Here is a 25,493-nt window from a genome sequence, read left to right on the forward strand (position 1 = left end):
TTTGTTTCAACCTGTTAACATGTTAGGCAAATCTTTGCAGACTTTGCATCATTATTTAAGTACAAGCCTTACAGAAACATGACAGTAAATTTCTTTAGTTACTCATTTTATTGTACACATACATATAGTATGTTTTTTAATGAATTTGGCTGCTCAATAGCTTTTATTGGACGCGTCAGACTGATTCTTGCAAACGGACGGACAAAAATTGTTAAAAAAATATATGATTTTTAGTTATATTTTAATCTCGCATCGCAAATTAAAGAACTCTTCCAATATTATATTATATGTATATTAGATTGCTTTATTAATGTAAACATATTCCCAATAATTTGCAATGAAATATTAAGTTAAATTATATTATTTATGTAATATAAATAAATAACATTTTATAAAAATTCAAGTGAAATACTTTTATTCATTTATATCATATTCAGCGTGTATACAAGCATCGTATCGTAGGTTTTAAGTTTGATGCTTTGGGAGGGATTTCAAACTAGGCCTAAAGTAGCTGGTAAATTCATATTAGGTAAATAAAAAAATGTGATTTCTTAAGCTTACTGACAAACGAAAATTGGGACAATACAAAGTAGAAATCAGTTTTACGATCAAACCTTGCATTAGCGCTACTTATTATTCCTTCGAGCATTATTTGATTTCTTTAGATGTTCTAATAAGAGTCTCTAAAAAAAGGAGTTAAATTACTTTCCCTTTTTATTCAAATTGCAATCGTTGTCGACGTGAAGCAAATAATAAATGTATCATCTGTACAAAACTCACTATAGTGTGCGTTTCCATTCCACGTTTGACTTTGACGTATTTTATTTATAAATGTATCCTTATATCACAGAAATTAAAATTTTTAATAAATGTAAGTGTTAGATATTAGTTAACAAAAACCGGATTTTTTTATAATAAGTAATATATTTCTTTGGTTATTTGCTGTACATGGAAAATTACTTAATTTTGCTAGACTTGAGCAGATAGTTTATGTTTTTTTTATTAAATATATGTGTACCATTGATGTTGTTCTATTTATTATATCAGAAAAACATAATTTCCTTATATAGATCATATAAAAGTTAATTAAGTTTGTACATATTCAAAAAGACAAAACATTAAAAGGTTGAAACATTGTTATACATAATGGATTATTATTTAATAATATAGAGCTTCATACAGCATGAAAAAGTTATTTTAATAATATGACATAATTAGACTATAGTCTATTTAGAATATAATTAATTAATGTGAAGCAAAATAATAAACAAATTTTAAGGAATAAGAATTTTAAAAATAAAAAAAATAATGGTCAGTAAAAACTACAATGACCTTAGCTCCAGATAACGATCTGAAAAGTATTTGAATCATATAAAAGTTAAAAATAAAACATTTACGCAATTAAAATCTCCATAAATTAGATTATATTAGCAATGCAGAAATTACGAAAACCTATGTCAATATTATGAAATGCATATTTCATGTCGGAGGTTTTACATGAAATGACCGTTCAAACTTCTTGTAAAAGCTGATCTATACGCATTAATTTAACTAAACAAGATTTAAATGTCTCGTAATTCGCACACTAAAACGGTAACCCAACGCTACAATCGCTTAACATTTGATTTAACACTTGCAAATGTACCAAATAAATGGATGGGACTTTTAAATTAAGTCATGTCTTTGTATATTTAAAAAAATATGGGCAATGATTATTTCATTTATATATGGACTTATTTGTTGAGGTAGTAAACATGTTTTTTTTTTTTAATAATAATGCCACGGATCTGCAAATATGCCACCTGACAGTAAGTGATCACCTATTTCATAGTCATTAGCGTTGTATGAAATATTAGCAAACTAAATTTTAATTAACAGACCCGAAATTCGAATTTGGGAAACGTATTTGGTCTTTTATAGGATATGATTAAAAATGGGATTGAATTATTATTATTTTTGAATTTGGAATGTATTTCCAAGAAAGCTAAGACTCTATAAAATATTTGCACAAATAGTTACTCTATTATGGAGTCGGTATAATGAAGTCGTGTCGTGTCTCGTATGCAAAGGTTCGCCTCGACGCATGAATAAGATTGAGTTACGCAAGGTGCGTGGGAACGTGCCAGCGATTGGTTACTAGGTCTGCAAAAACTAGACCGCCGGAACTCGCTTCCGACTTGATTGTTATGTGTAGTTGATACTATGATTATTTTTTTATTTAATTAATCGTCACAAACGTCTTATGTACGTGTTACTTTTTATTATTTTGATTTGCATGCCAGCATGTTTTGAAGGTGTCACCTCATTTATGGATTTCTATAATTTTATTATATGTTATCTATATAAAATAAATTAGAGCTTATTTTGAAGCTAATTAATGATTTTAAGTTTTACTGATTATTGTGTGAAGTATATTTTGGGCATAGTTTTTAGTCCAAGTTTCTATATTGTTGAGCAGCGACAAATTAACAAGTATAGCGTTAGGTAGCCTGTTTATTGATCTAGCTATTAATAAAGCAATGGATCACCGAAGAAAAGTTCAAAAAATGAACCGGATTATATTATGCTATTGGTTGGCGGACGAGCATATCAGCCACCTGATGGTAAGTGGTCACTACCGCCCATAGACAATGGCGCTGTAAGGAACAATTACCATTACTTTCATCGCCAATGCGCCACCAACCTAGAAAACCAAGATATTATGTCCCTTGTGCCTGTAGTTACACTGGCTCACACACCCATTAAACCGGAAGACAACAATACCAATTAATGAGTGGGTGGTACCTACCCAGACAGGCTTGCACAAATCCCTACCATCAAGTATATACCATCAGTTTGGCTGTGAAAGAGCGACGGACTTAGGGACATACAGAGTTACTTTCACATTTATAATAATAAAATAGGTTATATATTTAGGTACGTTTTCAGGATAATATCAAAGAGGAAGCTAGTTCGATACATTTAAACATAGGCTACATTTAGACGCAAACGTCTTTATTGTTCCAAAATCTTTTAGACAACCTTGGTCACAATTACTTTCTATTGTGTTGTGACCTCTACTTGTAATTTACTTACGGAAATGACGTTAAAATAGCGAATAGTTCGAAATATTCTTTGTTGTATCAGATGTGGTTGATGTCCGTAGATCCGTATTCTGTTGGCATTGGTTGAATTGCTTAGTAGTTTTATATTTACATTTTAATTTGTTAAAACTAAAGTTTCTTTTTTATAACATAGACTGGGCTTGTGATGAACTTCAGAATCTCTTAAGGGATTATGTTGAATATTCATGAAATATTTAATGAATATTTTTATATTAAAGAGGTAAGCGGGCGTGTACTTTGACCACCTGTTAAGTGGTCACCACCATCCAAAGGCATTGGAACAGTAAGAACTTTCAACCATTCCGTACACAGAAAAAAATAAAACTAACAGAATCAGGAATCATGTTTATTTATTTATTTTAATAAAATAAGTCACAATTAATAAATAAACTCTATAATTAGACACATATCTAGTTCTAAGGTATATATTTACGAACAAAAACATTTTTCGATTCGAGCAAATATAATTAACCTTACCATTTTTTCACACCAAAATTAAATTTAAAAAAAAACCTATATCATTTATAATTCATCGTAGAAATATTATTATACGTTTAAATTAACGTAAATTTTTTCTAACTATTGGTATACTTGCAAGAAAATTAACCATTTAATAAAATTGCTAAATCGAAAAATGTTTAAGGTATCAGATCTTCAAACTATTATTGAAATATTGTAGATTTTGAGACGACAAGTTTGAAATTTATTTTTAATAGCGTAATTAAATTTCTATGTAGCCCTAAATAGAAGACAATGAATTAACCTAATATGAGACGACCAAAAATTTTTGAAAATGTTAAATAAATAATACAAACGATTACTGCAAGCGGAAGCTTATTACATTCTATTCATTTAAATGTAATATTATTTTTCAATCAACATCGAATTATATTGTGGTTTAATATTATCTCTAACATTTAATTAATCTGGGACGACAGTTACGATACTATAATACGAACATCAATAGTTTAATACTAACATGACATATATTTTAAAAGCTTTAGTAAAATGTAACAAATGAGAAAATAATGATTTTAAAATCGAATCGAATTTAAAATTATGGCACCTACTTGCTTCGCCATAATGCCCATATACGGTATATTATCATTCAAAATAAAAATATTTATCAATCATTCACAATCAATTTTCTGACAAATATACATTTTCAAATTTCGAACCTCAGTATAATTGGCTATTAAGTGCCATAAGACACAAATATTAAAATTCTTTGTGTTGATAGACACCCTTCTAAATTTCGCTGACCGCTTGACCGCTTCTATAAATTCTCATTTGTAACTTTTACGTAGAGCTGTCCCTAACAAATCGACATAATTTAATATTAACATCAAATAAATCTTTTGCATAAACATTTGCATTGGTTTGTCCTATGGCAAATAAATTTGAAGGCATTTATAAATGTATAACAATATACATATACGACATTAATATGTTTTTGGTAGTTCGAATACTTTAAAGTAATCTTTAGGTACACGACAAAAATCATAAAGATTTTTTTATTATATATAATATAAGTTTATTTTCAAACACGTAGAGACATTTTGCAGTCAAATAATTCAATTTTATGAGACTTTAAACGAAATGTATAAATCCAACAATTTAGAATCGATATACAAATAAATGTACATTAAATTAATTTGATTTACATTTTGAACAATTGTACAAACCAATATTACCAAGTTGTATTCCACAGAGATTTCTAAACAAAACATGAGTATAATTTCTTTTTCACATTTGAACTAAGCTAAGAACTAATATAATGGATTTATTTAACCAAATACCAAGAAAAAAATTTAACGTAACCATAACATAACATAAAATCACATAAATTAATCACAAAAAACTTAACGATTTCTAAATATTAAAAAAAAAATCAACGTCACTATCAGACCAGGACACTGCTGTTACATAATTAAATGCAGCCTAGAGAAGCATTTGATGAAATGTTGGCTTATCAATTATCGATATCGATATATCGACAAAACAAATATTCTAACACATCACTAAATTACAATATAGTTCCCTGGTCTAATTATTTCGTATTTTAAACGTTTAAAAATAGTAATGTTAGTATATAAGATAAATCTTTTGAGAACGCGTTCCAATTTTTAAGTATATTTGAATTGTCATACATAATGTATCTTTATCTGAACTAATAGAATATTACTATGAAAGTTTTTTTTTTTGTATTATTAATAATATTTACTATAATTAATTTATACGTTTAGATGCCTTGTTAATAAAATATTTAAGATTTCGATTCATCCATAAATCTGTCCTGTTCCCGCTTGATAAATTCTATACTTTAGAAAGAGATGAATATAAATTCTTAAATTTTTACCAACAAGGTAGATAATGCTATAATTAAATACTCCATATGAACCCGTAAATATTATTTTATATTAAAAAATAACCACAGAACATGAGTTACAACTTACAAATAAATCAATGAATGAATTTTAGAATGACAATTTTAAGTAAAATTCATAGAAAAATAGACTTTATAAAGTTTGAAATAAAAGGAAATGTCACAAAATATTTAGCACGCGATAAAACAGTCGTTATTCAGTCTAAATGAAAGAAATGCAAGTTCCCTGTTTGATCCAATTGATGAAATGATCCAAATGAATAAGGGATTTAATTTAATTGAAAATATTCATAATAAACCAATATTAATTTAATTTAATCGAATATCATATCTACTTGACAGAATAGTTTAACATGCAAGGAATAGAATGTTACGAAATTGCTTATTTCTTGAAATAGTTTAACTTTGATCACAGATAAAAAAATATTTTCGAGAATGATTTGTAATTGAATTGATTTAACAGGATATATATACAACCATTTATCATTTATAATTATATTTTTAACACAGGGGCCATTCAAGCTAAGAAGTTTAAAACCAAAAATGGAAGGAATATGTATTAAGTAATTAATACTTTTAACATACATATAATGATAATTGATATTGATGTAATATGCCTATATGACATGAGAAATTATGCTCAGTTAACAAACATGATGCAAGTAACGTTGCGAGGTCATAAATGATTATACGAGAAAATCAGGTTGTTCCATAGAAATGGGGAAAATTTGAATGGCGCCTACATGAGTTAGATTAACATTTCCTATAAACGTCAAGTTAAATTGAACTACGACTTTCTAAATATTACTAAAAATTTCATTTTGAGTAGTTTAAAAAAAGAATCTTCTTTGTAGTTATAAATTCTCGTGGTCAGTAGTGCATGAAAGGTAAATGAGTACAAAATTAGAAAGACTAGAATAAGATGTATGCTGTTTCAACAAACAGTTTGGGATATGTCATACCTTAGTGCAGTGTCACACTTCACAAACACACTGCGAGTTATAAAAAAATATTTCATATATTTCTTTTACAAAAATCTGTATATAAATATGTAATAAAATAACTCATGTGAATGTGTGTTATAATTAAAAAATAACAGTTAAAAATCGCTGTAGTATCATTCAACTACACAATAGTCGGGTAAATCCATCAAGTGTGAAACTGCACTTACAATTTCGGTCAAAATCAATATTATAGAAATTAAAATACCGTAATTTCTCTAGAATCGTCTAGGGTATCATGTTCAGTATATTCCTGTTTTCTAGAGACTCCTTCAGCGCATAGAACAGTTGCAATTGTTGTTCTGGCTTCAGATTGTAAACCTTTAATGGAAGAGAAATTTTAATTATTAGACGTTTCTAACACTTATTCATAGCCAGTTGTTTTGATGTGAAATTGGAAATTGAACTAATATTAACAGCTAAGCTCCATCCAGAGACTTTGGCACAGTAATAAATAATAATTACTCTTTAATCCGTTACTATGCCATGCAAGTCCAGCCGCTGAGAGAATGCTTTACTCACCAATGGCGAATTGCTAGTGATGCACTACAAAAATGTACAGTTGGTATAGCCATTTAACTGTGCAGGATAACCCAAACTAATGAGAATATTATTTCAAAATCGATTTATAATCTATATAAAATCTATTACATAGTGATAGTCTTCAAAGTTATATCGTTACTTCGATTGCTGACCTATCAGGAACAAATTATTTCAGTAGTCCTATATCAAGATCATATCACTTTGTACACTGGCTGACTCTTTCTCAAACTAAAGCACGGCATAATAAAATAGGCGTGCAAAGTAAAATAAAATTAGACGATATAATAGCTACAGACTTTTGTGTCCGTCAGCCAAGCTTAGCCAAGGTTAGTTAAAAGCAGTAGGTTTATATCTGGTTATTGGTAATACTTACTTGTTGCAGTAATTTCTGGGGTGTAGCGGTGCGGATGAAGCTAGTGATGTACACGTTGACGAATGTAGCCATTAGGAACTGGCAGTCGAAGCGATCCATGATGCCTCCGTGTCCCGGGATCACGTCTCCAAAGTCCTGGAATAATTAACATAAATTTAAATTCAATGATATGAATGGAAATATATTATTGGGAGAAATTGTTAAATTGCTATAATATATTATTCAATAAAATTAAAATATAATTTGTACGATACTGTTATACTACGGACCTTGATCTTGAAAGCTCGTTTAAATCCAGAAGCAAAGAATCCACCGAAAGGCCCGATCACCGAACTGAAGATGCTGAGCGCCAGCGAGTGGATCATGAACGGGTACATGTTGAATTTCTCGCGACCCAACTGTAAATAGTATTAAGATTGAATTGATAATAAAAATCTTATACTCAACTCGCAGACACACACATACACTAGCACACACACACGTACACGCAACACATGCACACACGCACATACGCACAAACGCACTCACGCACGCACACACGCACAAACGCACGCACACATACTATAATGTAATAATTAGTAAGAAGTAGAAAAATTGTCTTTGTCTTTGTTGAATATTGTCTTTGATTTGTTTGACAGTACGCCTGAATATTAGATAATAGAGAAAATATTAGTAAGAAATCGGTGGGTATAATAACACTTACCACTTTCATTACCGGTTGCAAGAACTGTGGCGGAGTGTAGTCCTGCAGGCGGAAGAGCGAAGACGGTTCGCAGTCCATGGTCATACGTCCCAGGGATTCGGAGTACTCGATCGGGCACACCAAGTACGGATATTGAGACATCATGTAGGATAGCTGAAAAATATATCACGTTATATATTAGTGTAGTGAGTATGATTCTTCGTGACAACGTATTAAAAAAAATATGTGTGTGTTTGTATTTTTACATATAAACTAGATGCCTACCAAGCTGAATGTTTATTTTATATAATAAATATATTTTCGAGGTTTTCGTTTCTTAAACTCAGCATAGGCTGTGCGTTGAAAGTCAGTTAGGACAAGTGATTTTATCAGAATAGATTTATTTTAAAATTGCATGTACTTATACTTTTTAAAATTAGCTAAATAAAATTGGAACGAATAAAATAACTTCATCTCGAAACAAAATTTGTGGAGCTCCTAAAAATAGATGTCCAAAAATATTTCGGGTCTAATTTGTAACGCATGGCCTCTTCGCTACAAAATTTACCCATATAACAAATACTTTCTTATGTACTAGACAGTTAAGTCTAAAATCGAAAAACTTACCACGAGCCCAAATAAAACGGTTGAAAAGCCGCCGCCGATGAAGCCTTCCCATGTCTTCTTAGGACTAAGTTTGATCAATGGTGTTTTGCCGAAGAAGAAACCGAAGACGTAGGCCATCACATCGTTGCAAATGATCATAGAAACCGGTACTATGAACCAGATTAAGCCTGAAACAATTTTCGTATGTTATTAAAATAAAGAGCATTGGCTTTTAATTAAGCCAAGGTGGAATAGTTGTTACAACACGTTATTCGAAGATTGCAAGTTTACGCAGAGTAAGCACCATAAAATATTCAAGACAAAAATAATGTTTATAAGCCCATAGATTTTTTTAGAACAAAGTATGAAAAGGGACACAATGAAAAGAAATTCGTTGTTTTATAACATCCGTAAAAATAATAAATCAATTAGCATACAATGCAGTTTCGTGTTGACCAATCGGCATTTAAATAATTTTAAATTACAAATATACTTGCCTAATGAAATTTCATGAAGCATGACTCCATCGCAACATCGAGACGTTAATATACCTTATAATATGATATTTATGTACTATTTTAAAAACATGATAAGTAATGACTAGTAAAATATAATACAGTTATAAAAACTAGTTTTCAACCGACTTCCAAAAGGAGGAGGTTATCAATTCGTCTGTATTTTTTTTTTTTCTTTTTTTTTTTATGTTTGTTACCTCATAACTTTTCACTGGGTGGACCGATTTTGATAATTTTTTTTTTGTTTGAAAGGTAGTGCTTCCCGTGGGGTCCCATTTTTTTTTTATTTTTTTCCGATGATGGTATCCATATGAAAACGACATAAGTCTTAAATTTACATTATGTATATGCGCGACAAATCGGTGAATAACTGAAAATCACGTTAACCAATTTTGATAATTCTTTTTTTATTATAAAATATATACTTGAACGGTAATTTGGTGAAAGTTTGGTAAGGTTCTGAGCACAGGATCCATGACAAAGTAACCGAACGGAAGGGAACGGAACAATTCTGAGGAGCGCATTAGCGATACTCAGTCGAATCTTTTATTTATAGGTTATTTGGATATTTGAGTCACCTTCCGTAATGTGGTTATGTTTACGTAATTGTCATAGTCGAATATTATAATCAACTAGCTACCCACCCCGGCTTCGCACGGGTGCAATACTGATACTAAATATACTACAGAATTTGTGTATTTACGACATCACGTCGCAAACTTCTAAAATTATCAGTGTTTCTTTACTATATTGTTCATGTATTATATACACAAACCTTCCCCTTGAATCACACTATCTTTTAAAAAAAACCGCATCAAAATCCGTTGCGTAGATTTAAAGATATAGGGACAGAGAAAGCGACTTTGTTTTATACTATGTAGTGATGGAACTCCTATACGGCTCGCAGTTAGGGTGCGATATGGGGCAGAATTTCTTACTATCTTTAATCAAATTTTGTGTATGTGATGTGATGTTATATGATGTACGAAATATAGTTGGTCTTTTTCAAAGTTTTTTTGCTGAGTTCGATTATAGCTCTTTCGAGGGATCCTTGTAGTTTACGCCGCGTGACGTATTAAATCCGCATTTTCGAAAGTCTATTTTTGCTTTATTCGCAAGTTTCCTTTGAAATTGTCCTCGAAGTAGTTTCTGACTCATATAAACGGAGCGCTTAACCTATCCATATTAAAAAAAATTAGTTAGTCAACATCAGCTTCACTTAAAATCAAAAAATAAATAAAAATTTTAACAAAAAGAAAAACCGACTTCAAACAAAACACTATTTTAAAACAAATGAATATGCACGAAAAAGTAATAAAAATAATTGCGTATTCAACATATTTTTTAGAGTCTTCGTAAGTTAAATGAAATGAAAAATATTAGACTACTTAAAAGTCGATTAACGATTATATCATGTAGTTATAATTATTGTTATATTTGGAGTCGGTGTCAGCCAATAAAACCCTACAGTATATCTATCAAAAAACAATACGAGAATACTTTAACAAATATGTTTTTTACAAATTACCTTTTACACAATAATATACTGGATCAATCAAGGGTCTCGTATCGCTTCTTTCTTTTGATTGTTGGGGCAAGGGCACCGTAGCTGACACCGGCTCCAAATATAACAATAATTATAACTACATGATATAATCGTTAATCGACTTTTAAGTAGTCTAATATTTTTCATTTCATTTAACTTACGAAGACTCTAAAAAATATGTTGAATACGCAATTATTTTTATTACTTTTTCGTGCATATTCATTTGTTTTAAAATAGTGTTTTGTTTGAAGTCGGTTTTTCTTTTTGTTAAAATTTTTATTTATTAATTGTTATTTTATCTTTTGCTATTTACCCCAAACAAATAGATATGAAGAATTCAAAAACATTTATAAACATTTTTGGTAAGCAGACAACCAAATGCATAACTCATATTTTTTGTGTTTTGTATTTTGCTGTTGGGAGACCTTGCTTACGTTACCGGTTGGGAGGTCATTTAACAGTCGAGAAAATCTTAATGGTGTCAAGCCATAGGCTGGTAACTAATCACCTTCGGTCGAATAAATAGACACAGTAAAAAGCGTTTTAGCCTTTTACACCGTGGATTCGCCAGTAGCCCTCAAAATATCAATCAACAATATAAGAGAACATGATTGTAAAATTTGCTCTGCAAATTCTATGTGCAACATTTTTTTTATTAATTTCAATGCCATCATACGATCTATTATTGACGTTTAATGATAAATTGTGCGTACAAATTTACATACATGTATGGTAGTTTTCTACAAGAATAGTCCTGCTTTACACTAAATAAATATTCCAGTTTGCTAAACTTGTGGGCTTATTAAAATTGTATAGTGAAGTTACATATACCCAAACTGATTTAATAAGCCTTAAGTTATATATAATTATGGTGTACATCAGTACATACAATTTTTATCCATTGGTTTAATTATAGGTAATTAAGTGTAAACAGTAGCTGTAGTCTTTTTAATAAACAACTGTTTTGACGGACGTCCATCTAACTAACTATTTCAACTTGCCAATGACAGCCATGAATGTCACTGTCACATGAATGAGGTCGGCATTCAATTCAATAACACAACAGGAAACAAAAGTGGTCGTGCGCTAGCATACGTACTGCCTATAAGCCTGGAAATCATAAAACTAATACATTTAAAAGCTAATGGGAAATAAAATCAACTCTTATCTTATCGGTCATTCAATTAAATAGAAACAAAATGTTTGTTACCTTTTCGCTTTTTTTTGTTTTAACTGATATAACTCGGAACAATATTTTATTTGTAATGATGACTACAAAGACACTGACATATAATTTCAAAAAAACAAATCGATTACGCATCAATAACGAATGGATCAAAAAATCAAAATTTATCGATTGCATTATTCACTTTTATTAGACAAAAATCGCTTACATGCTTTATAAAGACTAGTCATGCTTTAGTTATAGCGATAGTCAACGGAGTTTTTTTTTAAATATATCTGCAATGTGCGTACACTATTCCAGAGATGATAAAATCTTACAGCGTCTAAGAATAGTCCATTGTTTACGGAGCAACGAGCTTGTATGAAATATAATACACATTGAACGTTCCAATTTAAATCGCTACATCATCACTTAGACATGCGCTAGATACTATATATTACAAGAAATACATAATATTTCAAAATTTTAATGATACAGCATTTTTCGATACGTTACGATAAATTTTATTTATTTCAAAGTTAAGGCAATTACAATAGGTAATTGTTATTGCTACAAATATTTTCTTACTTCACTTTGAGTGTAAAACTAGTTTCGAACCAAATTTAAGAATTTAATAAATAAAAATTTCAACAAAAAGAAAAACCGACTTCAAACAAAACACTATTTTAAAATGACAAATAAATATGCACTAAAAAGTAATAAAAATAATTGCGTATTCAACATATTTTTTAGAGTCCTCCTAAGTAAAATGAAATGAATAATATTAGACTACTTAAGCGTCGATTTACGATTATATAACGTGGTTATAGTTATTGTTATATTATCAAAATCGGTTCACCCAGTGAAAAGTTATGAGGTAACAAAAACAAAAAAATACAGACGAATTGATAACCTTTTTGAAGTCGGTTGACAATCATTAGTGTGGTAATTTTTAAACGATTAGTTCTTTCCTGTTTTTCAAACAACATAGGTAACAATTAAACCGATTCATATTATAAACTATCTACCACAATCTAGTTTAATCACATATCATAAGCAGCAATCGAGACTTGTTTATTGAATGTTATCAGCGTGAGAAAACGTCGCGACGCTATCTGCTTAACAATAGATAATCGTTTAAAGAAGACACTTAGGTTTATATGTTGTTTCCGGATTCATGCAAAAACAACTAATTCGTGTTACCTATATGGAGCTTTCAACTTAATGGTTGTATGTTTCAGGACGATCATATTCAATAGATTGTCGGTCTCAATCCCATATTCGAAATTTAAAATCTGGAAATTTCTTTATTGATTGTTTTGACATTATTCATTACTATTAAATTTTGTTTTCACCATGGCACATCTCTACGTACCAATCACTATATAACATGCAAAGTTGGAGTAACTGTTGAGGTTTTAAACTATCCTCGACTTTTTAACATTCAATAAGTTTAAAGCATTTTTTTTATTTCAAAGACCTGTCATAATTAATAAATTCGTGGTATCTTTCTAAATGCTGAGTCAGACATTTTAACACGCACTATATGCGAAGTTGACGCCATACATTTATTTTTATCTGTACTTTAATCATGAATTACAAATCTTGCATATTTATTTGATGGCAATCATTACAAAAATATCCTATTCCCACTAAATTAAGATATAGCAAACAAATCTTTAGACGTCTTCAGTTACTTGCGAATCTCCAATCAATCAATCACTCAATGAATGAGTACAAAATTAAAAATAAATAAAGAATAATTCTCGAGAAATTACGACTCATGTATTTTATCAGTCGATAAGTGTAGTTCTATGTTATACTTGTACGTTATAAGAATCTTATACTCGTATGCACGTTTAAACACATTGTACACTTTATTAACTTTCGCATAGTCATGATGATAGTTTATCATTTATGCATCGAAACCCATTACTGGTTTCACGAAAAAATAATATAATAAAAATTACGATCTACGCAAAACGAATACTGATACAAAGTGACGCTGAAAAAAATTGTTATATTTTAACGTATCAATGTATATATTCAAACAATTAAATGTATCCGCCAATTAGGTACATTATTTCAGAGACCCGTATCAATATTTAATTAATAATTGACAGACCTAATATAAATCTTTATTATATTGTGCGCAATTTATATTTAATTGTATTAGTAAAACAAACAAGCGTTCATATGAAAATATTTAATGCACGCATTTCCGACATAAACTGTTAGTACCGTTTAATAGTCTTAGGAAACTATTAATACTTTAGTAAAGTATTTTTATTTTATAATGTTTACAGAAAATAAATGACATCCAACATATCTAGACAGTTGACAACACTGATCGATACACGTTTCATGTATATATAATCCTACATCGATTATTACAGTACATAAGCGTCGCTAACGTTAGTTTAGTAAAAGAAAACATGAGCAAAAGTTAGTAGATAATAAAAAAGAAAAATAATAATTTCAATTTTTTAATGAATATACCTGAGTAAGTTAATTAGCGAACTTACTAACAAGCGAAAAAGTAAACTATATTACTGAGCTGACTATCGAATCTACTAGATAGACTACTCCAGAGTCGATGATAGCTTTAAATTTATAATAAGGATATAACAACGATTCTATGATAGTTAAAATGCCTCCTCAAATTTAATTATTTAATCTTAAAAGACAAATACAAGATATAAATCATACTTAGTATTTGCTCAGGATTGTTTTCTCTCTATTTATAGTAACTCTGAGTTAGATAATCAAAGTCAAAAACCTTTAATGAAAGTGTTTACACTTTCTTATTGATAGTCGAAAATTTACCACCGGTTCGGAATATAACACCTCAGACCTGAGAAGAACCGGCGAAAGAAACTCAGCGGGATCTATTTTTTTTTTTTTTATAATATCAATTTACAATATACTTACAATAATAAACATATTTTTACTATTGGAAACAGCCTGGAGGCGATCATCTCATTTACAAGGTGGAAAGTCTAATAACACTTAGCCAGTCTAAATCTAGATTCAGAGCGATCGAACGTACCTACAGACGAAATCGCTCTAACGCTGCCTTTAAAATGACCAAATATCGCCCAACGAATATTACTAGGAAATTGTAATTGATCTCAGGATAAAAGAAATTAGATTTAACAACACATTAAATGCAACGCAAGATATTGTCGGTAATATCATTCTTGTGAGTTGATATTATTTTGCCGTAAGAAATTCGCCACACATCATCAAGTATATACAGCAATAATATGAGATAACAAGAAAATGATTTGCTTGGCAATAACAGACACGTATCTACCAAATCTCAAATATGTGTAATATCATGCTTCTATATCAATAACCTTTAAAAACTAGAAGCCTGTCTTCCGATTACAGCACAACCTTTCGGAGCCAATTCAACCATCCTATGGCATAAGTTTTCCGTGGCTACACTCAAGTACACGCAATTTTTATCGAAATCGTTTCAACTGTTAAGAGTAGTTCCGTTACATATACAGATAAAGTAGGTTTAATGTAAATATAAAGATAAGCTGATATACGATAATATAATCTTGTTTTAGTCTTTCTCGTTGTTTAATAAAATGGATTAAGTCATATAGTGACTAAAGAGATTCTATAGGTCTTAAATGTCACAAATGAGGTTGAATATAGAATACAACACGTGTGCGGTGTGCACCTCACCTTATAATGCCAATATCAATCTGACCTAGTTGTCGGCGTTTGAACGGTTTCCCGTCCCTGACAGTGTCCACGCGGCAACTATGTGTCTGATTATTATCTATAGATAGTGTCGGATACTCGTGTGTTTGTGAGGGAGGTGGGACTTTTTGATGATTATTTAGTGTCTTTACTGATAACATATTCTGTATCGATGTCTTGGGTCGTATTTAATATAATCTGCTACCGGTGGGGTTATCCTAATAACACTAACATTATCTTTTACAATAATATTAAAAATACCAGTGAATATTCAGCTATATTGAGATAAGTAACATTTTAAAACAATAATTTCTATTTTATAATAAAAAAATACGATATTTGATTTAGTACAAATTGAGTATCCGAAATTGTATTTCGGACTACTCAATATAAGATAATTCTCTTGCGTTGTAACTTGAATGATAGCAATCTAAGTTATGGTTGACCTCTATCTTCTCTTAACCTTGACAGAAATAATACAAAGTTTCATGATAATCGGTTAAGTGGTTAAGATATGAAAGTTTCACAAACCCAGAATACTTTCGATTCAGATTCTAAAGCAAGAAGATAAGATTTATTAAAAATATTCTAATTAAAACAAATTTTTAATCGTACAAAAGAATCCTAATATTAATGATTACTTAAATCATATAAAAATACGTATGTCCTAGAGAATAATACTAACATCCGTTTAAAACGACTTTCAGCCTACGCCGAGCCCGCCGCCGGTCTAATTCTCTTACGTGTATAAGGATTTAAATTAAACTTCGTCTACGACCTATGCCACTCGTAGACCTATTATGTATGAAAAATCTCGAAACTCACCGCGAAAAAATAATCGTGAAATGTCAAAATGACATATGCAACATTCACTATAATAATCATACACGTATCAAAATGACATTTCACCGCGTAAGTCTGTTGTCAATATGTCACGAGTGATATACGAAGTGAATATCATTTATAGTAAGACACAAATTAGATGTAGCATCGAAAAATGCAATGGAATGAAAATAAAACCGATTACTGCCGATTTACACAACCAATAGTAATAGCTCCCTATCGCGCCATTCGACGCTATTCGTCGCTATAGATTCACGCGTCAGAGAAAACAAGTGCATGTAAATCGACGCGTCAAATTGACGAATTTATTAGATCATATGATATTACAAGTAATTACGTTTATGCAAAGATCATATTCGCGTGAGAAATAACTATTGATAATTTGGGATTTGGATTCTCAATTCGGATGTGATCGGTTTTACGAATTTTGCCGATGCGACATCTAAGTTGTGTCGTACTATAATTATTTTTCGTTCGACTTTCAAAAGTGATAAAACTTTAAATACATACGAATTGATTTAATTCAGTTAATTGAGGGCGCGAAATCAGTGCGTTTTAATAACGATTCGTAAATGAAAACATATTTTTTGCGTCGCTTACATCGTCACTACCCCTTCAGTAGAACTTATTTTGGTTATCTGTTGTAGCAATTTTTCTCAATTCTCATTTACACTAGTATACAAGATCAAACGGTGTAATATAGGCATAAAATATTAGCAGGTATACATTAGCAGCAGTCTGTGATATCCTATCATCAATAAATATATTTCAGATACCGCAGTTGAAGAGGGCTTAGAACAAATAACAATTGTATATTATCATATTTAAATTGCTAATATAGATTAGCATTTACATACTAGACAGGTAGTATATAAAATTGAAAAATTAACGCATTCATCTTTGTCACTAACAGTCTGATTTGAAAGAAAAACAATTCCCGTTTAGTTTCCCATCGAGAGAAATGTTATTTAATTTATAACGCCCTACGACTCACGAGAACGGAGCTACTTTTAACGGCTAATACAATCTATATTATCTCATATATGTGAAACTCTGTCGAACTGTCTGCCTGACGCTCTTTCACGACCAAAAACGCTGAACCGAATTTGCTGAAACTTGGTATGAAGCAAACTTGAAATCCAAGACAAGACAACCAACACCCTAAAACGCGAACGGAGCCGCGGGCGACTACTAGTTTATAACAAACTTGAATATTTGTAAATAAATAACTTCTTAATATTTACTATAAATACTATATCTATATAATATCATATAACGAAATAGATTGAATACTTAATATAACTTACATAATGCAAAAAGCCACTAACCTTCAAAGATATTCTGTATAATCAAATAGCTCTGCGTGACGACGATCAGCAGAGCCACGTGAGTCCAAGCGAAGAGGCTGAACTGTCGCATGTAGTAACGCTTGACCAGGGACAGAACGAACCAGACGAAGCCGACGCAGTAGAGACTGAACGAGATGAATCGGTGGTACGTGACCAAGAAATGGAGATAGTCCTGGAAGAAATATTCTGCGTCAAGTCCACATTTTGTCGGTTACAACAGCACCAGCTTGTTTATATAGTAATCTAAATATATAACTGTAACGTATTTCAACCAAAATAACCGTAGGGCACCGCATCGCTCATAACAGAAATTAGAATTGCAACCTACGAATATAATGTGCATGTATCTATTTAATGCTAAGTCGCTAGATTCGTTGAAATAAAATTACTTTTTATTAGTTACTAGCTGTGCCCGCGGCCTTATACGCGTTTGAATTTAACAAAAAAATATATTATTGTAGCCTAAGTTACTCCTTATTGTCTCAGTTGTCTGCCAGTGATAATCCCGCCAAAATCGGTCTAGCCGTTCCGGAGATTAGCCGGAAAACACAGACAGACAGACAAAATTTTTAAAAAATATATTATTTTGATGTACCGTGTATACATACATGTGCATTAAGTAAAAACGCATATTTTATTATTACAAACAGGCACTTAAATTTTATTATACATACATATATATATTGGATTGCTAAAGAATATCGACGTGAAACCATACATTTAGGGAATCAAAAGATACACGAAATGGTTGACGAGTTGTAATATTTATTTAAAATTGAAGTCGCAATGGATTAATGTATTAAATGACACCTAGAATAACCATAAATCGCTTGTCGCGTTAATCTCTTGTTTTGCTTGCATTTCTACCATAGAGATATTTTGACGACCTGATTCTTATAAAAGATAAGATAAGAGTCATCGAAACGCTTTCTTTCATAGTATTTAGTCCAGCATTACTACGACCCATAAAGTTAACTAATGCAACGCATACAACTACAGTTGGATGAGGACTTATATTCTTGTTAGGTATATGAAATCATTATTGCTTAACTTCAAGTCACGAAGTATTCGACGTTACCGCGTTATCTTGCCGAGACTACGCAATATGATGCAAATTTGGACCATTATGAATAATAAGATTATTTCGTATTTATATACACGGACGCATTTTTTAAAAACGTACTTTAAAAACTTTGATGCAACTAACAATCAAATAATGTATTTAAAATTCCCTTCAAATGTATGCGTGTGGTATAATTGATTCATTCATTATTAAACGATAAAATCACAAAGGATTTCGAACGTGCAGTTTTAAAATACATTATATTTAGGCCATATTTGTATACCACATAAGTTATCTATGCATCTCAAATCTATTTGTCAAGTACACAAAAAGCACAAAATAATCTTGAATAAGTAGCTTAACGCTGTCTGTGTCTATGTATGCTTAGATCTTTAAAATTACGCAACCGATTTTGATGCGGTTTTTTTTAATAGATAGTGATTTGAGAGGAAGGTTTTTGTATATAATACAGGTACAAAATAGTAAAGAAACATGAAAAAATATGTAGTATCTTTAGTATCAGTATTGCACACTTGCGAAGCCGGAGCGGGTCGATAGTTGATTAAATAAGCAAGTTTAATATATTTTGACAATGTCTTTACGACATTATCATACTATGATTTCCCCCGAGAGCATTTAATATCCATTACCAAATTAAATAATATTGAATAAATCTGATGAAATGACTTTGTATTAACATTATCGTGTTACCTATGTTAAGGTTATCGGATGTAGTTTATTTACGAATAATTGAATATTTAACCTAGACGTTTTTTCGATATAATTCATTTTGGATTGAACAACGTATAGGGAAAAATCGCTAATTTTTCGTGCTAATTTGTTAAAGTTATCAAATACATTTTTAGTTAAAACATATTATATTGATTTGAAATCGTGTGTATATATGTTATCAGGTATTCATTGTTCTAATTATAGATGTTTGAACAAAAAGTTTGTAGTTATACATTTAAAAATAATAGGTATTGTTTGTTGCCAGTGTCGTTCATTTATTGATTTTGTATATCGTAATGAAGAAAAACAATACGTTCGAAGCAATCATTAAATAAATATATTAATAGATTCCAGAGTTAATGCCCATACGACAAAGAGCATTGACTTTGCGTTATTCGTATTTAAATAAACAAATAAATTGAACAGTATTAAAAAAGTCAATATAGAAACTCTTTAAACAAAATGTCAGTATAAACTGTAACCATTATACTTTGTTAGGGCAATAAATAAAGTGATCATAAAAAATTTATTCGCCATTAAACTCAAAGTAAAACAAGTAACTTTGTAATACTTCACTAACACTGAATAGCTGTATATATATTAAAAAATAAAATATTTTTCTAAACTTTCATTATATTAATAATTACATAAGTGGAGTAAAACGAATTTAGGGGAACAAAGGGTGCTTAATCTCAAATTGAACTCCGACACGTTCGAAGAGAAATGAGGCGCAAACTATTGTTTTCACGTGCTGTCTGAGGCACGTGTGTAAACAAAAATCCAATACTAAAATTTTAAATTCAAACAGCCAAAGGCAAAATACAAATGCGGAATATATCGTAACGAGTTGTTTGTATGTGACCTTGCAGAATAGCTTTAAAAACTAACTAATTGATGTTTAATATATTTCAAAGCTATTTTTCTACTATTAATAAACAAATTTTCTTGAGCTGGATAAAATGATGCTTTGCTCTTTCTTATATACCCGCAATCACAATCGTATTAAAATTGACAGCAACCCCGTTTTCAAGATTACTGTTTGACATTTGACCTGCTGGTGTAAATCCAATAATAGTGCGAATTGTTAATTAAATTCCCAGCTTTAGTCGGCTTTATTTTCAGGGTTTCTAAATCCTATATATGGCACAATTTTCTTTACAATTATACTAATCAATTATACCTAAATGATCGATACAAAATATTGTTAATTACATTTCGATCTGTGCTTTATGATTTGGCGATTATTTACTTTACTCTTATAATTATGTTTTTGTTTTATACAGTAGACAGGCCCAAGTTGTCAGTATCGTTATAAATACATTAATAAAACCAAATAAAATTTTAACATTAATATGATGAGTTTAGATTTAATGAAACGAAACATTATATTTACTTACAGTTCTATTGATCACTACTCCAAAGTAATCGATGAGATTCTCCCCGTAGAAGAAGTAGTTGGACGTCAACAAAAAGTACCATGACAGGGAACGAAACCATGGCAGGCCGTGGACCCGGTAAACAGCGTAGCCTATGTTGATAATTTCTTCAAAACACTTCACTTGCACGCAGAGTACCTTAGGACATTACATATAAGGTCACACTCAAAGAAAAATATGATAGAATAACAGACTCAATTAAATCATTCGGCTCTTTTATACGATTAATATGAAAAAGTCGCACTAGACATGAATAAGCAAACTTACGTAGTAAAGTAAAAAGTAAAGTAACAGTCTTTAAATTTCCCGCTGCTGGGATAAGGCCTCCTCTTCCATTAAGGAGAAGATTTAGAACATAAATACCACGCTGTTCCAATGCGGATTGGTGGAAAGGACATATGGCCGTATTTCGATGAAATTAGACACATGCAGGTTTCCTCACGATGTTTTCCTTCACCGCCGAGCACGAGATGAATTATAAACACAAATTAAGCACATACATATAGTAGTGCTTGCCTGGGTTTGAACCCGCAATCATCGGTTAAGATGCACGCGTTCTAACCGTTGGGCCATCTCAGCTCAACTTACGTAGTGATATTATATTATATACGATATTTCTTTGTTAAACTATTCAGTGTGTTCACAAATATTGCAAACATATGAAAGCATGGAACCTGAAAATTGCTTAATAATATATCCCAATTTACCGCAACAGTAGCGTAACGCTTTTGAGGGAGGCGAGTGTGGTAAGCCGACGGAAATATAAGCAATAAGCATCCTTTGATGTCTAACCAAAGTGTTTGGGACGTGCTATTTAACAAATTCACGAAAAGAATACAATTATCACTAAATAGTTCACCTGCATATTCAGAAAATGGATGCAAGCATGATACTCTAGGTTAAGTGGTATAAGTGAGGTTGCTAGAAATTATTGTATACAACTATATTTAATTTTCCTGTTTTAAACAACAAGAGATATTGTAACTTAAATCACATTCCCTGGGAGCATCTGTTATGTAAGAAAAATGACCACAATTAATATTACATACATTAGGTTACATATGTGACATTAAAATAATAATGTACTATAGTATATTATTATTTTAATATCACATGTTTTGTTTGTGGCATACCACAAATTAGTTACTTGCTGCAGTTTTATTCTCATGTAAATTGTAGGTTTTGTAAATACAAATCATTTTTCTAATTTATAAGTATGAATAATAGTAATATTAATTATGTTACGAACTTTAAATTTTTGTAGTGCCATTACTATAAAATATTGTTATCCTTAGAAACCTTTATAGGTAGTTTTAAATATATAATTTAATGAAGTGTATTACTAATTATTCATACATTCTTATAAGGCACTGTTAAAGTTATGTAGTTGATGACCACTACGTATTTTTAAATGTTTTATATAGAGATTTTTATTACATATGGCAGGATTTTTATAACACTTTTTTATTAGACTTTTTTTTTTTATCTGCTAATATTCTTCGCAACTTTTCAAGGAAAGATTTTAGTTGCTGATTATAAAACATAATTTTTAGTACATTATATAATATTTAATAAAAATATGTATAATTTAGCGAGTTTCATTTATCTTAATATGTATTACATTGTCTACGTAATACTTGGAAAAAAAGCCATCTACAATTTCTTTTATCATGAAAGTAATATGTAAAAAGACAAGAAACTAGTAATCAGTATAAATGTTTGAAATGGACAAATCTCTTTGCATTTAATAAATATTCAACATATCAGGAAATCACATAATAGATTATCCTTCATAACTCGACAAGGTTGTATGAAAATAACTAATTATAAATTCAAATATTATATATAGCTTACTTTACAAACAAAATACAAAATCAATATTATATTCCGTGAGAATACTGAAAATAATTTAGTAACTGTAACTGATTTGTATTATTTTTCTATTTTATACTTCCTCTAATTATGTTAATAAATATAATCATCAATAAATTTAAAAAAAAAAAGATAAATGATATTCAATATTAAATTTTCATATACTTATTATACTAAGCATTAGAACATGAAAGGAATCTTACCGTTATCATAAGTGCCAGCGGACCACCATAGATGAGCAAGCAAAATCCACCAATCATCAACCAGGTGAAGATACCTCGGATCACCCAGTTTCGCCATCTAAATAAAATTATAATATTTCAGACAAACTGTGTAAAATAAATACAATACAAAAATGATTTACTTGTTTGAAATAGAAGGTTATGAAAGAAAAAACATTATTGACGGTTTAGTAATTACATTATTTTTATTAATTATTTTATGCTTATTTATTGTTTTGCTATTAACCTCTTTTGTAATTGATATATTCTAATAAAATGAATATATATGTAATAATTCTATATTAAATAACTGATTCAATATTTCTGTATGTATAAATAAAAATTATTAGGTAAATTAAAAGAAGAAATGATATCAAATATAAATATTATTTTTTTTGTAAAATTAAATCACTTTTTTCCTTACCGTGAGGAAAGACCAGAAAGAGCAGAGTCGAGGATCTCTGGAGTTTTATCAGTACCCTGAGGTAATGATTTTGCCAATTCATCGACGTATTTCTCTTCTAAAACCTTTTCCTCTTCCGAATCCACCTAGGAAACCAACACCAAAATTATATGACAACAATTTAAGGAACTGGTTTATAAAAAAATAACTAATAATTTTATTAATACATGATCGGATTCTCCAGCCGTTTCCACTTTTTCGTTGCCATCGCCATCACCCCGTCGATGCCTTATTTCACTCATAGTTAGGCACAAACACTTCAACACACCTTTTACTGTTAGTGGAAATAAATATTTTAGCTTTTGGGACAAAAACTATGTTCGATGTTTTTCATTTGAAGCCGTTGTCAAACGAAAAATCAATATTTCGTTTTTTTTTTTATTTGAGTGTTGCTATTTAATAAATGAAACATCAACAAAATAAAATGTAATTAATTATTTTGTTATAAAATATCATTTAGGAAATATATTTCTTGAAAAAATTCTTTATCTATTATATATTTTATAATTATATATACAAGTGACTAAACAAAAAAAAAATTTAAAAAGTTTATGTCGAAATGATTTTTTATCTAAAATAATACTTAATAAATTAGCTCTATATTTGTGTATCAATTAAATGCCATTCTAAATTAGTTATTCATGAGACTAGAGTAATCTTTATCTCAAAAGAATTTAGAAAATCCCTAGTAGTATCTATTGCAAATATTTTTCATATATCATATTTTTAAACAAAAAATAATAAAAATATAAAAAAATAATATAATAAATAATAATAATAAAAATATAATAAAAATAATAGGTAAGCTTAACGTATAATATATAAGCTAAACGGTATTTATCGTGGATCCAATCAGACGATTGAATTATTTAATTAATCAGTAACAAACAACTGTATGCTTAATGCCAAATGCCTCGTATCTAGATTGTGTCAGTTTGACATCACCATCGCGACTAAAAAATATCATAACAACAACAAATATGGCGAGTGATTCCGATGATTTGGAACAAAATATTGAAAACGTAAGTAAATAAACTATGAACACTTTAATGCGCCTTGATTCTCTTTAAAAAAATATTTAATTATACTCTTTTTTCAGTTGAAGTCTACAGTGCGAAAATCTTTTGCCCGTATATACGCGACCTTAAAAGCGAGAGAACTAAAAACATTACGGCAACTCGATGTTATTCGAAAACAGTGCGAAGATAATAAAGACTTAGAAAAAAATTGTGTTCAGAATATTAAAATATGCTACAGTAATGAATCTACTTTATTAGATTATATATCTAAGTATGGTGTAATTGATTTCGAGAAACTTCATTTTGATAATAGTACATTTATATTAGAAGATTATATCAGTCCCAATGACGATCACATGTATTCATATAAAACTATTGAAGAAATAACTGAGAAAGAGAATGTCGAAGAATTAGAAGCTATTGAAGAGGCAGCTATAAAACAAATAACTGAAACGGAAGATTGTGTGTGTTATGTGAATGTGCAAACCGAGGAAGTTTCAAGAAAATTCCGGGATTTAGATACTAATATAAACACTGGTAATGTAACTGAAAATATTGATGAAGATCTTAAAGAAAGTGATCAAGTTGAATCATTAGATAATAGCCTAGAAGAAAAAAGTGAATGTTCAGACATAGAAGTAAAAAAAATAAATCCTACAGATGACTGGCTCAATTCTATTAAAAATCAAACTGAGACTGAACCGTCACAAGTCACTGACGTAATGGAGCATAGTACTATAACTTGTTCTTAGCATATGATATTTTTATTTTAATCTGTTACTTAAAATGCATTTAATAAATTTTTCTATTTTATCTAACTTTTGTTTTAACATATATTTGGATAATGTATATCATTA

General features: G+C 30.0%; 2 protein-coding genes across 2 annotated transcripts; one reads left to right on the forward strand and one right to left on the reverse strand.

Moving 5' to 3' along the window:
• Positions 1–3,436: 3,436 nt before the first annotated feature.
• On the reverse strand, positions 3,437–23,983 carry LOC124530240 (phosphatidate cytidylyltransferase, photoreceptor-specific). The gene is made up of 10 exons (XM_047104293.1): positions 23,785–23,983; positions 23,579–23,703; positions 23,137–23,233; positions 21,023–21,199; positions 17,810–18,002; positions 8,717–8,883; positions 8,111–8,263; positions 7,677–7,805; positions 7,408–7,542; positions 3,437–6,812 (listed from the first exon to the last, which is right to left on the reverse strand). Exons 1-10 carry the CDS (start codon positions 23,857–23,859, stop codon positions 6,720–6,722), a joined length of 1,344 nt encoding a protein of 447 aa, XP_046960249.1. The 5' UTR covers positions 23,860–23,983; the 3' UTR covers positions 3,437–6,719.
• A 569-nt stretch (positions 23,984–24,552) lies between these two features.
• Positions 24,553–25,454, forward strand: LOC124530754. The gene is made up of 2 exons (XM_047105021.1): positions 24,553–24,639; positions 24,717–25,454. The coding sequence occupies exons 1-2, from the start codon at positions 24,598–24,600 to the stop codon at positions 25,386–25,388; spliced, it is 714 nt and encodes a 237-aa protein (XP_046960977.1). The 5' UTR covers positions 24,553–24,597; the 3' UTR covers positions 25,389–25,454.
• Positions 25,455–25,493: the final 39 nt, after the last annotated feature.

The sequence above is a fragment of the Vanessa cardui genome, chromosome 6 (genome assembly GCF_905220365.1).
Source record: "Vanessa cardui chromosome 6, ilVanCard2.1, whole genome shotgun sequence".
Classification (NCBI taxonomy): domain Eukaryota; kingdom Metazoa; phylum Arthropoda; class Insecta; order Lepidoptera; family Nymphalidae; genus Vanessa; species Vanessa cardui.

Bases quoted from the DNA above. Each gene is read 5' to 3' on its own strand.
- LOC124530240 (XM_047104293.1), bottom strand. From the start codon at position 23,859: ATGAGTGAAATAAGGCATCGACGGGGTGATGGCGATGGCAACGAAAAA. The intron at 23,704-23,784 runs GTATTAATAAAA...TTGGTTTCCTAG, and splicing joins CGGCTGGAGAATCCGATCAT to GTGGATTCGGAAGAGGAAAA. The intron at 21,200-23,136 runs GTAAGATTCCTT...TAATGTCCTAAG, and splicing joins CGCTGGCACTTATGATAACG to GTACTCTGCGTGCAAGTGAA.
- LOC124530754 (XM_047105021.1), top strand. From the start codon at position 24,598: ATGGCGAGTGATTCCGATGATTTGGAACAAAATATTGAAAAC. The intron at 24,640-24,716 runs GTAAGTAAATAA...CTCTTTTTTCAG, and splicing joins TGGAACAAAATATTGAAAAC to TTGAAGTCTACAGTGCGAAA.